Source organism: Protopterus annectens, chromosome 7.part0 (assembly GCF_019279795.1).
Source record: "Protopterus annectens isolate FY-2018-M chromosome 7.part0, PAN1.0, whole genome shotgun sequence".
NCBI classification, from domain to species: Eukaryota; Metazoa; Chordata; order Ceratodontiformes; family Protopteridae; genus Protopterus; species Protopterus annectens.
In genome coordinates this window covers 33,674,490-33,689,825 of record NC_056739.1, presented here as the reverse complement: position 1 = coordinate 33,689,825, position 15,336 = coordinate 33,674,490, and the positions used below count along the sequence as shown (strand labels likewise).

The 15,336-nt window shown below is 39.7% G+C and overlaps 1 protein-coding gene and 1 non-coding gene across 2 annotated transcripts in view; one reads left to right on the top strand and one right to left on the bottom strand.

The window, feature by feature from the left end:
- LOC122806222 (complement receptor type 1-like) overlaps nt 1-15,336 on the bottom strand; it is a 424,151-nt gene that overhangs the window by 189,983 nt on the left and 218,832 nt on the right. Inside the window, exon 8 of the mRNA XM_044076465.1 lies at nt 5,082-5,178. Within this exon, the coding sequence (XP_043932400.1) occupies nt 5,082-5,178 (97 nt within the window). The remainder of the gene's footprint in view (nt 1-5,081; nt 5,179-15,336) is intronic.
- On the top strand, nt 1,075-1,146 carry TRNAR-CCU. The gene has a single exon. It is a non-coding gene; the product is annotated as a tRNA-Arg (tRNA).

Genomic DNA, 15,336 nt, shown 5'->3' with positions numbered 1-15,336 from the left:
GGCAGTGACTGCTTTGCACACTGATTTTGTTGTTTGTGTGGTGTATTGAGTTTGCAGTTGCTTGGGTGTCTGCTTTGGAGGCCTCTGCTGTTTAGGTAAATTTTTACTCAGAGCCTCCGAGTATGTCTTAGTGTGTTTATGTGTTTGATTCAGTGGTGTGGTTGAGTTATGTGAGACTGGTATTGTGGTGTGTGTAGTTGCCTTCTCCTCCTGCATGGTCTTGCCAGTCCTGAGTTGAGAGAGCTTAGCCTCCAGTCTGGCTAAATAGCTGCATCTCTCACAAGTGTTAGTGTTACATGGGAGGAGGAGAGGGTTGTCATTGTTTGGGACTGTGAATAATTACAGTCAGATCAGTTTTGAACCATTAGGCATCACTTGGGTTTCATTTTCTTTGAATGTAAAGTATTAATCATTTCTTGAGATAGACTGAGGGACTGTTTTATCTATGTTCTCATGTCTTATGAGACTGTAAACATTTTAATGTGTATTCAGCAGTAAAAGTTCTTGTTTAGAAATGTTTGATTTGTGATCAAAGCATAAACCTTAATACAAATCGGTAACAATTTTACACTAAAGCAAGGGCTAAGATAAAGAGATATGTAAAAACATTTGGATTGCTAGTAATTTAAAGGGGAAATATTATGAAAGGAATAAAGTTGCATAACACGTTCTTAGCTTTGTATGGTTCACTATGATATAAGGGAATAGGAGAGCAGGTTTTTTTTTTTATTGAAATGTCTTTGGTAGGTCAGCGCTGTATCCTACACAGTTTCTATTCATTGGTGTTATGGGTTTCATACTCTGAGATGACTGGTTAACATTAAATCTGGGGCCTTGACCCCCTCCTTCTTATAAAATAAATACATATGTACTACTTATTTGTCCATGTTATCAACAGTATTCTGTTTGGTGTTGGATTTTGGAGGATTTTCAAATTGAGGTGGAAGGTTGGAATAGTGGTTAAGGTGTTCACCTTATAGGCACAAGGTGCAGGGTTTGATTCTCACATAGGGTAATTGGCTGAGCTTGGAATAGCCCATAAGGACAATTAGTGTGGTACTAATTTATAGCACAGACCTTGTGGTGCAATGGTAGCATGTCTGACTCCTGATCAGAAAGCTGCATGTTCGAATCATGTCAGGGTCATCTTATTACCATTCTCGTATGCTGACATTCTAACACATAAGGTTCTATATGTCATACATGTGGCCCCTTTCAGTGGGACCTCCAAACATGTGGTATGATATAAAAGTGAACCTATGAAGGTGTATGTTTCTTGTCATGAATTTGTGTAATTTTACATACCACAAAGTGTCATAAGTCTGTTTTTTGAAACAGAGATAATAATCTTAAACTATTTAAACATTTGTCATGGGATAACATCTACATGAAATGTACACTAAGTGGGCACTGTTCTGAGTGAACAGACAAAAGCATAACTCATACCATCTTTCTCCTAATTTTAGTTTTCCTACTGATTTTCTCACAGCCTTAAATATCAAAGGAGATTTGTAAAGATTACCACAAAGTGTAAAGTACACGTGCACTTACTTTAATCTTTCTGAGTGACTAGAAAGCACAAAATATGTTGTAGGGATGTTCTTGAAAACAGATTGTGTACACTTAAAGTAGCCATTAAAGAATCTGGCAAAGACTGATGTTTTGTTTTCATGGCAGGTTAAGAGCATAAGGCCCACCAGGAGAGAGTCGTTTCAGGGACTGTTTTTGACAGTGTAAATATATTGATATATTATGAAAAAGGTTTCATGTGATAACCAACAAGGATGGGGGTTAAAAGGGGTACATTACAGGGACAGATGAGTATCAATGGAATGCACATTGACAGATTTTATACTGCTTTAAGATCATACTGACAATTTTTTTTACTTTAAATATGAATTCATTATCCAGTCCAATTAAAAGACAGAGTATTCATCTTTAATATAACTGAGACACACCTGACCATTCGGGAATATAAACAATTATGTTGTCAAAATTATATAATAGGTGTGGGGAGTACTATACTGACACAGATTTGAATTATGTAGTGGCACTCTGTACTGTTTAAGATGGAGACAGGACTATCAGATTTCCATGAAATAATATAGCAATAACCCACGCCTGGGAGTGGGTAATGTTGGATTTACCCACGGTTGGTGTAGTTTGGTCATGAGGGCGAAGCCCGAGTGGCCAAACAAAAACAACCATGGGTAAATCCAGCATTACCCACACCCAAAAGTGGGTTATTGCTTTTATGCAATGACATTATTTAAGAAAAAAAATACTTACTTTTCTTAAATAATGGCATTGTATAATGCCTCCTTGCTGCCCTTCTGGAGCTGTCTGGTATTCTGCGGCAGTTCTGATGTGCTGCTCATGCGTATGCTTATGCAGTACATCAGAGCTGTGGGTGGAAGCAACGGAGAAAGCAAGATCTCAGTTGCTTTTTACAAAGTGTCTCGCTATGTTAAAGGAGTTTAACATAGCGAGACAGCTTTAAAAAAAGCAACGGAGAAAGGAAGATCTCCATTACTTTTTTTAAAGCTGTCTCAATATGTTAAACTCCTTTAACATAGCGAGACAGTGTCTAAAAAGCAACGGAGATCTTGCGTTCTCCGTTGCTGTAAAAAAGACTTATACTAATGGAAAAAGTCGGGGCAACTGGACTTTTTTGCATTAGTATAAGTCTGATTTACAACGTGCATGCTGACCAATCAGCATGCATGTTTTGGAATATTAATGGGGGGTTGTTGTATAATGGCAGTTTACTTATGTATAAGCAACAATATCTTAATGGTGTACCTTTGTACTGGCATATCTAGCTATCTCCTTGCTAGAAGAGAGCTGAACACTTGACTGAGTGAAGTTCATCTACACATAAATCTGGTTATTATAGTAACCAGTTTGGCTCAACACATTAAATAATCTGTGAAAGTAATGTTGCAAAAAAGAAACCACTCCTTCTGTTAGCATTGTGCTAGCCTTGCAGACAGATATCCACTACCAGTTTCACTTACAAGACTAGTAACCATTTGCTTATACAAGACCATGAAAGTTTATAAGGTTTCTTAAGAATAGTTTAACAGCTGTGCAAATAGTGCTCCAGTCTAGAGTTTAAAGGAGAAATAATTATTTCTAACAAAATGAAACATTCTGTGCAGAACGCATGTAGTTGGTCACTTCCATACAAGGAGTCATGCACCCTGAATTAGCCTTCTTTATGTTACAGATTCCAAGAGCACCACACCAAATTTTAGCTACAACACTGGAACAGAGAAATCAAGCTTTTTCACTGTGGTGTCCTTTTTCCAAATAGTCCTAAGAGAGAGAATACATTTATGTTACTTTGGCATCTGAGTGTAATACTCCCATTGAGAAATGTGCAAACTATTTTGTTGCTATACAAAAGGGAAAGAAATTTAATGGAATATATTTTTTCTCTGCAATAGTGCACTGATTTTGATTATGTTGTTTTCATTCATTCAACTGATTTTCGCCTTTTGTGTGTGTGTGTGTGTGTGTGTGTGTGTGTGTGTGTGTGTGTGTGTGTGTGTGTGTGTGTGTGTGTGTGTGTGTGTGTGTGGTTTTTTTTAATTAATTTAAACTCATTTGCACAAATGTTGTTTTGCTTTCTTTCAAAGCAAGTTGACATGACCTGTTTAGATTTTATGGATAATGTGAAAATACTACAGTGTTAACTACAATCATTTATAAGCCTTTTGAAATAAGATTTGTCATATTTATTTAATTTAACTTTTTTTTTTTTCATAATGTGAAGCATTCTAAAATGAGAAAGAGATGAGAACCAGATCAGCCAGCCTAAATACTCTGTGTTAAAAAAAGTTTATTCTTCATCACCCAGTCAAACTTGCTATTCAAAAACATGTATGCCAATTGGTAGACTATGCCTTTTATAAATCCACTACTGTCAACCGCAAAAAACCCAGGTGACTGCAGCTATTAAAAACAAAAAGTTATATCCACCATAGTTTATGTTCCACAAAGCAACACAAACAAATCTAACTATTACAAAGGATGGAAAACAGACTTATACCCTTTCCAAAATGCAATATTTTTAAAAATAAATAAACCAAGTCAGACAATGTTAACAAGTTTTTCTCACCAATGAGATGTCAGACGTCGTCAGACATGTTCACATAAACACTTGATGCATGCACACTACTAAGTCCTAACAAAAATAAAGTGGTACAAAGTGCATTTCACCTAGTAAATCTTGACCTGTACAAATCCAGCATATGAGCAATACACTGGAGTCATGGAAGACCACAGAAAAGACGACTCAAAGAAGATGTCCACACTAGCAGTGCTGCTGTTTAAAATAGTAAACAGTTTTTAACAGTGCTGTGAAACAGCATGTGCGTAGGTAATGCTGGATTTATGCACATGTGAATTTGATCAGTCAGGTTTCACCCTCATGATCAAACCATGCCAACCATGGGTAAATGCAGCATTACACACATACCCATATGGATTATTCCATTTACTGGGTACAGCGACTGTTATGCTTTTATTGCACAGTTGCATTTGTTTTAAATACTGAGTGTGGATCAGATGCTTATCATGGCCATGTTAATAATCAGTAAATAACTTGAGAGTTTTCTAGCCAAATAAGAATTACCAAATCAGTTTGCAAGTTATCAGCTACTTAACATTTCAAAAACTAGGAAATCATCATCATACCACCCATAGTTATTCATAAAAATAACTTTATATGTATACAGGTAGTTATGTTGGCTAGTCAGGTTTAGTTTATGACATCTAAACATGTTTTAGCTTATTATTTTACTTAATGTGACCAATTCATCTATCCATCCAAATGGTTTAATTTCAAAAAACTGCATCTGAGTCTAGGTAATTCATTCATTTACCTCATTTGTGGTAACATGGTATCTATAAAATTGTGGCAATATCATATTTGTGCCACACAAAGTCATGGTATCATTGTTTCTTTGAAATGAAACACAGGATGCATAAATTGTGAGTTAAGAGTTATGCACCAGCATTGTATATTTACACCAATCATACAATCGAGTCAACAAACCCTAAACGGATAAACTTACCCCCTGTTGCAGTAATATGTGGCCACAGATCCAAGTCCAATACTAGCAAATTCAAGATAGCCATTTGGAATGTTTTTAGGAGACTCACACACTATGCCTGAAAAATACATGTAAAACAAATGAAGATATTATTTTAAGAGAAAACATAGCTAATGCGTGCTAGGAAATATTTATTTCAGAAAACAAAATAGGCAGTAATGTCAGCAAGCCTGGTATTTAGCTGGTTAACACATAGTGTCAAGAGGAACAGAGAGCATCTGTAGGTCATAATTAAAGATGCAACAGACAAAGCACTCATTAAAGCCAACTGCCTTTCCAGTATGACCATATCCGTGCTCACTGTGTAGGATAAGCAAACTCTTAACACAATTTTCTACTCGCAGGAACTGATAACATACATCTGAGGTTTTCATACACACTGTGCTGATAATCAAAGTTTGATGCTCACACATTTTCTATGCGTGCATAAAGATGTTCCTGAATAATTCATTCTATCAGGATAGAGCTCTTAGGTCACTCCTGAAAATGGGTATTTGCAGAGTAGTTGCTTATTTGATTAACAAAGTCTAAATACTCGCATTTTCAGATAGTACACAAAGCAACTGGTGAGAAAACAAATAATGAATGGGAACTGTTCATCTTACATCTCCCTGCCAGAAGAGGAACATGTTTAACTGTTTAACAAAGTAAGTGAGACATTTCTAGACCCTCTAGTTCACTGGATAAGCAAACAAAATGAATAAGTAAAATTCATCTACCAGTGGGATTTGGCATAATGGTTAAGGTGTTTACCTTACAGAACAAGGTGCAGAGTTTGATTCTCACATGGGGTAATTGGCTAGGCTTTAAATGGCCCCAAGGGTAGTGAGCCTAGTAGCAATCTATGAGTATGAAACAAATCAGTCAGTGCATAACTCAGTTCACGAGAGATTTTTTTTTAACCAAAACCAAACTGGCAAGTATGTTATTGAATGCTTTCATTCCAAACAAAGTGAGGACTTCATCGGAATAAAATAACATTTCAGCCACTTGCCTCTATTTTTAGATAGCCTGGGACTGGCAGAGACAAGATGAAGGCCTACTAAAAAGCTGTTGGCTCTCAGAGCATGATTTGCCTCACTAACCCTCATAGTAGGCTTTTGGTCTTTGTGGACACTTTTGATCAGATCTTTAACATGAGGATTTTTTTAAGGATCAACATGTTATTATGAACAGCATTTTCATTTTTACATACTGGAGAATCCTCATGCATGATACGCTTGTTATTTTGGCAATGCCTGCTGATAACAACTATTATATAATTAAACGTTTATATAATACTAATAAGCTAACTTAATATCAGACACTTAACTTTCAGAAACTTGCCATTAAGTGTGTAAAAAGTGAAATATCAAAAACCACTACTCCATCTAGTCTTTTTAAACAAGAAACATCTTTATTGAATTATTACGTATGACATAAGCAAGCACACATTTATATAAATTGAAAACAAACTATACTGACACATTTTCAGATGCAGACATTGTACATCATGTACTACCTTCTATATAGTCATTGTCATTTGACCATTATATAGCTCATTCAATTCCTGCCTTCCCTTAAACCTCATTCCTCCTCCAAAACATTATTCTGCAGGTATTGACTCCCACAATTCCCATTTTCTATGTAATTTGCTCCTAACCTTTTCTAAAGACCCATCTTGCAGTTCTTTTCTGTTACAATATTCAGTAATTCTAGTGTGGCTGGTTTAGACTCTGATTTTTATTTTCTAGTAATTTCTTTTTTGGAGCAACCAGAATTAAACTCAGCAGGGCATTACTATGTCTAGGCCATTTTGATTCTGTATCACAACTCAGAAATCATTTCCTTAGTTACAACAATCTGTTCACCCAGTATTGCTAACAGAGTAGTCTGCAGGGGATTTTTAAAGTCTGTCAACTCATTCCACTCCTAAAAATATTTTCTCATTCATATTTTTCTTCACCATCACGCCTACAACATTTGTAATCTAGCTGAGGAAAAATCTTTTGGAGTCTGCTTGGGGTATACAAATACCTATACAATAACACTTCCAAGCAAAAATTCTAAATGTTCTAGACTTTGTTGCATATTTGGGAGCTATACATATATCTTCCCATTGTTTCTTTATGAATTGCTTATCCACTCTGTCTTCCCCATCCTTTCTAAGCTCCTGTGATTGAGTCCTATAGTTATCATGCAATATGTTATATGCCCTAATTATCCTTTTTTAACAGCAGCTTCTGTTCTAGATTCTACTAAAAGATCTACCAGTGCTGGTCTATCACTTAGGACCCCCCCCCCAATTTCTTTCTCTTTACCTATACTCTGATATCAATCCTTGAGAGGGAAGGCAATCTAGCCTGCAGTCCAAATGTATTCTTGGCCTCTTCCCATTCTGTTAGCTTTTCCCCTGTCTAATTATCTGCTCCCAATATCTTGGTTCCTTTGCTAGTTTTGTCCAGTAAATTCCAGCACCCTTTTGCCTAGTTTCTGTACCCCTAATCACAGTCATCCCTAACGGCAGAATCTCCACTCTTTATTCCAGTTTTGGCTTAGTTTTTAAAATACTTTCTGCTCATAGGTTCATAGGTTGGTACTAGGCTATTGGCCCTAGGGCCTATACAAGCCTAGCCATAACAATTCCCTGGCTATTTCTTCCCACAGTATTTACTTCCCTGGACCGCTGTCTAGCAGGGTGACTGACGTGATTTCTGGGGTGAATTGCCTATCTCCCATCTAATCATCAAGGTTCCTTTTGAAGAGGGCCAAAGAGGCGCTCTGCTTGATATGTATGGGCAGTCTATTCCAGAGTCTGGGGAGTCTCTGGGTCAGGAACCTATCCCTACTTTATGAATATAATATTCTGTATAGTTATAGTTATTCTCCTTAAGAACCTGCATCTAAAATCCCAGTCTCTCCTTAATTCTTGAACTTCTCCCCTATTTCAGTATGATCCCTTTTCACTTTGAATTATAGCTTTCTGCTTGTCCTTTGTACAGGAGTCTTAGTTATGCACTTCTGAAATACCCCTTCAAATCAGGTAAACCCAAACCACCTTGTTTTGTTGGAAGGATCAACTTATCTCACTTAACTCTTGCCCTCTTCCCCTCCCAGATAAAATCCTTCATCTCTTTATTAATTGCTATCAGCAGCTTCTCCTCTGTTTGATAAAAATATGCCTGACCTGTGTATAAAACAGAACTAAAATATTTTCACTGTTTGTATCTTGTTACCCATATCAATAAAACAGAGCTTCCAGTTTCTCAGTTTTTGTATTACCTTTTGTTTACTCTCTTCCCAGATATCCTTAATTGTCATAATAGAATCCTTTTTAATCCATACTCCTAAGTGTTTCATTTTATAATGTCCCCATAAATAAGTGTATTGCTGAACAAATTTGAGTGTGTGGGTATGTAGTTTACAGCAATAGCCTTAGTTTTAGCGTCATTAATTTTGTAGCACAGAAAGACTTGAAACTGTCTCAGAATGTTCCACAACACTGAAATCCACAGAATCCTTTATAAATGCATTATATGAACACCTTTAGGAATGCATGGATCATGCAATCCCAAATAAAACCAAGACCCAATCCTCCAAAGGCAGGTGTCCTGTCTGGTGGACCCCAGCCATAAACAAACTATACAATAGAAGGAGGAAGCTACTACATGATAGAGCAAAATCCCAAAAACGGAAGGCATCTCTGATCAGTATTAGCAAAAAACTACGGGCACTCATAAAATCGTCTAAGGCCAGCTTCGAGAGAAAAATTGCACAGGACACTAAGGATAATCACAAGGCTTTCTTTAGTTACATTAGGAACCTGGGTGGGAATTCCCAGATATGCTCAAAGTTAGTCCAAAATGACAAAGAATACACCAAACCCACAGACATTGCCAACATCCTAGCTGACAGGTTCAGCTCAAACTCCCCCCCTCTCCCCACCAAAAGGGCAAATATCTATCCCAGCAGAGTGCTGCCCCCCTGACATCTCAGATGCTCAGGTAAGAGCCGCCCTCTCCAAAGCAAAAAACACAGCATCAATGGGACCAGACGGTGTCCCGGGCTGCGTCCTACATGAACTACAAGAAGAGCTAAACCCAAACATAAAACTACTGTTCAGTATCAGCCTTACTACAGGATATGTACCCAAAGAGTGGCGTACAGCAACAGTGGTCCCTCTCCACAAAGGTGGTGCCTCAACGGATCCTGAAAACTATCGCCCCATAAGCCTGACTAGCTTGGTCTGCAAAGCTATGGAAAGGATCATCATGGACCTCATAAATAAAGATATTGGGGACCTACAGACACTGGATCCTACCCAGTTCAGCTTTGTTAAGGGCAGATCCTGCCTCTTAAACCTGGTTGATTTCTTTGAAACAGTCACCAAGGCCATTGACGAGGGGAAGGTGGTCCACACAGCTTACCTGGACCTCGCAAAAGCCTTCGATACAATAACCCACTCGGGCATTATAGATAAGCTCACCAGCTTAAATATAAACCCCTATGTCACTAGATGGGTTGCAAACTGGCTCAATGACAGAACCCACATGGTTAGAATTGCTGGAGCCATGTCAGACTCCAAACCAGTTACAAGTGGCATCCCACAAGGCTCAGTCCTTGGACCTCTCTTGTTCGGTATATATTTCTCGGAGGTACAGGCCAACACGGAAGGACTGTGTTTGACCAAGTTCGCAGATGACTGCAAACTAGGCACCATAATCGACTCTCCAGCCGACACAAGCATCCTACAAAAGGGTCTCATAGAGACAGACAACTGGTGCCAGAGCCATGGCCTCAAGCTAAACGCCAAAAAGTGTATAGTCATCCCCTTTGGCAAAAACAAAGTGCACACAAATTACCACATAGGTGGTAATCCATTAAGTACGGAAGAAGTAATTAGGGACCTGGGGACCCAAGTTCATAGCAATCTCTCATTTGAAAACCACATGGCCAAAGTGGTTAGAAAAACATTTTATATAGCCCACCTAATCATGAAGGGATTCACATCTAGATCAGGGGAGGTCATCGTGCCTCTTTACTCATCCCTCATCAGGCCCATAATTGAGTACAATGCCCCTTTTGGGATGTACCTTACCAGACACCTGCAGCAACTGGAAAGACCCCAAAAGTACCTCACCAAGAGGATCAAAGGGCTCAAACAGATGCCATATGCTGCCCGGTTAAAGAAACTCCAGCTCTACTCAGTGGCATACTGCCTGCTCAGAGGTGATCTGTGCCTGATGTATAAAGCCATGTCCAACCCGGAATTAATGGACATGCTGCACCTCAGAAAATCCAAATCCCATTGAGCTACGCGCTCGAGAGACTTGAACCTCAGCACTGAAATAAATAGGACATGCTGGAGGGACAGATTCATAACCCAGAGGCTCCCTTCACTCTGGAATAAAATCCCAGTCCAGGTTAGGCAGAGGCCCTCATTGACTATCTTCAAGAGGAATTTTGATGAGTGGATGGGAGATCGTAGGTTTACCCTGGGTATCACTTCTGTGTCACTGTTAGACACAGGCACAGTATACTAACCTCGAAAAAGGGCATAGCAAAATTCATTTAAAATGGGTGGCGAAAGCCAAACACACTCTGGCTAGGCTTATAAATGCCCTAGGGCAGATAGCCTAGTATGAACCTATGAACCTAAATGTCCTTTTCTTGTTTTATCAGGTAAAAACTAATATTGTCTGCTAATAAAGCTAACTTTTCTTAGTTACCATGCCAATTATATCCTTGAATTTCTGAGTCTCTTATTTTCTTTGCCAGTGGTTCAAAATATAAAGCAAATAACAAAGGAAAAAGAGGACCCCCCCCCCCCAGCCTGATTCTTCTGTTCAGACACAACTTGTCAGAAAGGAAATCTTCCTACTTTAATTTTTGCCTCCAATCTCTCATACATCCTCATAGCTAACCTTATTATTATATCAGGGAATACAAATACTTCTATTGCCCTACTCATAAAATCGCAGCTTACTCCATGAAATGCTTTGCCTACATCAAGGTCTACCAACAAGAGCAGTATTTTACTACACTGCTTCCCTCTGGATCATCACTGTTCTATTAGTGTTGTCAAATGTCTGTATCCCCTCCACACTGAACCATATCAATTTTGGCAACAACCTTTGCCAATCTTTTAGCTATTATAGACAGAACCACTTTACAATCATGGTTTAGAACTGAAATGGATATATAGGAAGCTGGGTCTGATGGGTCTTTACCATCTTTATGTATTACAACCACCACAGTTTTCTTCCAGGATGTTAGTGATTCTCCAGCTTTTTAAAATGCTGTTAAATAAAACCTTCCAGATCGTTATCCCTTCCTTTCTTTCCTCCTAGCTTCCAAACTTCCACAGGAAATACCATCTATTCCTGAGGACTTTTCTGTAGATTGGTTGTACATCACCATTTGTATCTCATTTCCTCCTGTCCTAACTGTTAATAATTGAGCCTCATCTACCTCTAACCTTGGCATATTTCATTCTTCCATAAACATTGCCATTTGTACTTTTTCCTGAGTTCCACATTTTTCTGCGTTATACAACTTTTCATAAAACTTCCAAAATATTTCTAATACCTCTACAGGATCTCTGGTTATTTTCCTTGTTACAAGCTCCGTAAATATGGCAAATGAAGTTTGGCAACAAACTAAGTTGTCCCGGGACATCTTCATGGGGGGTAGGTGGATATTAGGGGGAGTTAAGTGGGTTGGGGAGGTGAAAAGGTTAAGTGGAGGCAGGGATGGATGGGAGGAAATGAGATATGGATGGGGAGGGGCTTAAGGGGTTTAGTCTAGTGTAGCTGAGTTAAGCAATCACATTTTGGTGTGAACTTGCTACAGAGCAGGATTACGTCTGAGACGACCAGTGGGAGTGTTGGTGACCAGGTAGGACTTGGGGTTGATGGTGATGTGGAGAAGATGGCAGGTTTGAGGTGAGTAGGATGGTCATGTATAGAAGAGAAAAGATAAAATGGTGTGGGTGAGAGTTGGTACTTTGGGGTATTGGGCTTGCTGCAGTTAATTGACATGGGAGTTTGTTGGTTTGCTACGGGAAGTGCAGGCTTGAGGAGAGGTGGACATGAATGTTTGGGGATGTGAGCTTTGGGGAGAGTTCAGTGGGCTCTGTGGGGGTGGGGGTCGCTAGTGTAGGAGGTTGAATGGGTGCTTGGTGCTTTCAGTGTTTCCATTCCCTGCCTTTGTCTCCAAAGAAAATTAAAAAAAAAAAAAGAGGAAGAGGATCCTGTTTTCTTCACTGTTGGAGGTTGCTGACAGGATATTCATGGACATGCCTTGCTGCTGTTTCATTGGTTCACAATTTCACGTTTTTTTTTCCTGGCATTTTCGTTGCTTGCCTTGGTAGTTCGCTGTTTTCCGGACTTTCTTCCTGGATGCTTGATGTGCCTGGTGATGGCAGGTTTTGCGGGCTCAGAGGCTTGGTTGCCTTTGGCATGTGTGTGGTGGAGCCCGGTGGTGGCTGTGGATGTGGTGGTGGAGGTTGACTGTGGCCAAGAGCTGCGGGTTGCATGGCTTTTGATTGGTGCAATGGGGGGTGTTTTGTTGAGGATGTGGTGTCCTGGATGCTTGGGATTCAGAGCTTGTGTGTTGTTGGCAGTTTTCTCAGAGGATCATACACATTGGAGGTCATGGGGCAGCATTGTTTTCTTGTGTTTACCTGTCAGGGTCATGGCAGGTGGGCTGGAGGTTTGCTTCATATTCTGATGAATTTGCCCATTCAGTGAGAGAGCGGTGCTTCTTTGATGCACTTTTCGGGACTGGACTGCTTGCATACTTGCCCTACTTGGCAATTTTGACCTCAGGTGCTAGGGAGGAGTGCATGTTTGTTGGCGTTGCACATGGATTGAGCTGGACCTACATGTATGCATTGGACAGGCTGCATGGGCTTGGGGCGATCATGGTGGTGTGTTGGCTCTTTCCGTGTTTGGTTGGCACATGATAGGTCTGGCAGGCTTCTGTGGCTGTCAATTGCAGGCAAGCAGCCCTTAGTCAGTGTCGGCCTCTGCATTTTTGTCTGTGGCAGTGTAGCTGGCTCAGGTATGGATAGACCTGGTGGTGATCGCTGAGGTTACAGATGAGGTACTGGAGTGCTAGCAGTGCTTTGGTGGTCATGGGTGTTCAGTGTGAGGAGTTGCCTGTGCGTGACGTCTGATTTTGGAGTCGGGTTGAAGCGGTGAGATGGGTGTTCTGTTGGCCAGCCCATCCAGATGTTGCTGGAATGGATGGCATTGGATGTTTGGTGGCTTTTAGGGGATTCTGTGGGTGGGGGGCCATTGTTGCAGAGCAGTTTTCCCTTTCCAGTCTGCGTCGTGGTTCCCATTTCCTTGACTGTTTTGGGTGGGTGGTGAGCGCACCGGAGTGCTGATGGTTATGTGTTGGCAAGTGAATCCAAACAAGAAAAAAAAAGAAAAAGCTATTGATTGTCTGTCTCCACCTTTTTTGCAGTGGTGGGGGCTGGGGGGAGCTGTGGTGGCCATTTTGTGGGTTGGAGGTTGCTGACGCATACGCGATGTATTAAAAAAAAAAAAGGAAAACCGATAATCCTATTGTTTTTACTGTTACTATTTGGATAATAAGATGAGATTTGTTCGATAGTGTTGTCTGGTGTATTGGGGCTTGGTTCACTTATGCCCTGTTCTGCTATGAAGAAGCTAGTTTCATGTGAGCATGTGGTTGAAACAGATGTCCATTCTGGTGGAAGAGGTCTGGGCCTTGACTTAGTCATCAGGTGGAACTGGACTTGAACAGAGGTAGATGGGAGGCTGTGGAAGGTAATGGATTGAGACAGCGGATTTGAAGACAATATTTTTGCTTGTATCACTAACGGGCAGGATAATGAGTTAGTCACAAGTGTTTCAGGAACATGGATCCTGGGAGAATGAAAAAAGATGTTGTGTTGTGGAGATGCTTCACAGGCAGGGCAAAGCATGGAAATGAGTAGGAGAGGCACTGCACTGCAGACAAGTGCGTGCATGGCTGATGCAGCAAGGAGGCAGCACTGGATACAAGTGTGGTGTGTCTTTCTGGAGGAGAGTGCGTCATTCTCTTCAAATATGTGGAATTCATGGGTAGGTGGTTTGTATCCTATTTGCTTGACACTATGTCCATGGTAAACTCTCAGCAATCACCCTCCCTTACTCTTATGGGAGTATTTATAGTGCATGTAAGTTAAGCAAAGATGTGGGGTGTGGGTGTATTAAGGTGAGATGGGTGTGGACATGTATGCGCATGTCTGCAGTGGCATGACGTGTGTGTGTGTGTGTGTGTGTGTGTGTGTGTGTGTGTGTGTGTGTGTGTGTGTGTGTGTGTGTGTGTGTCTATGTCTGTCTGTCTGTCTGTGTGTGTCTGTCTGTGTTTTTTTCACCGCAACCTGGTCTATCAATCATTTAATGTTTGTGAGAGAAATATTTAAATTGCTACCTGATAAGCAGCTAGTCAGCTATTATTAGATTTGGATACTGGCAGATTCTTTTAGAGTCTAACAAATTTCCAGGGCTTAATGATTTTATTTTAATTGCACCTTACCTCAAACTTAAGGCAGGGCGTATTTAAATTATAGTTGTTTTCCATCGAGACCAAGCCTTTTTAACATTTTTAATAATATATGTTTGAAATTAAGGGACATCCTATTTACTTTCTGTGAATGGTTCATATTGTTATTCAATATATGTAAAATATCTGGTAATTTTATTTTGACTGAAAGAGACCAGTAATGTATGTATTACCATTAGTAATGGATGGTAATCCAAGTTTTATAACAGATTTTATGGCTAGTATTTATTGAGTTTTAAAACATGTCATATACTTCTAAATTCATTTATTTAATTATACTAATTAATTACATTATTGAATAATTGTATTGTATATGGTAGCTTGGGAAGTATTTAAACTGCAGTTTGGGACTTTATCTGATGAAGTCGTATTTGATCGATGAAAACGTGTGTGTTTTTTAATTTATTTCACGTTAATAAACCGTTTCTACAATCTACACTGCAGCACCTTATTGTGAGCTTTGCGAACCTTGTGGTGGTGTTTTCGGACTGGCCTCAGCTGTTTTTGAACATTACGAGTCTTGGTATACAGCATCTTCTGTTTCTTTGTGGTTCTATTATTAGATTTGCTGCATTGTGTTTATTTGTTCCATATTGTGTTGGTTAGTGTGCCTCATTTGGAGATGGAAGGTTAAGAGCTAGGCAGATGGTTTTACAAT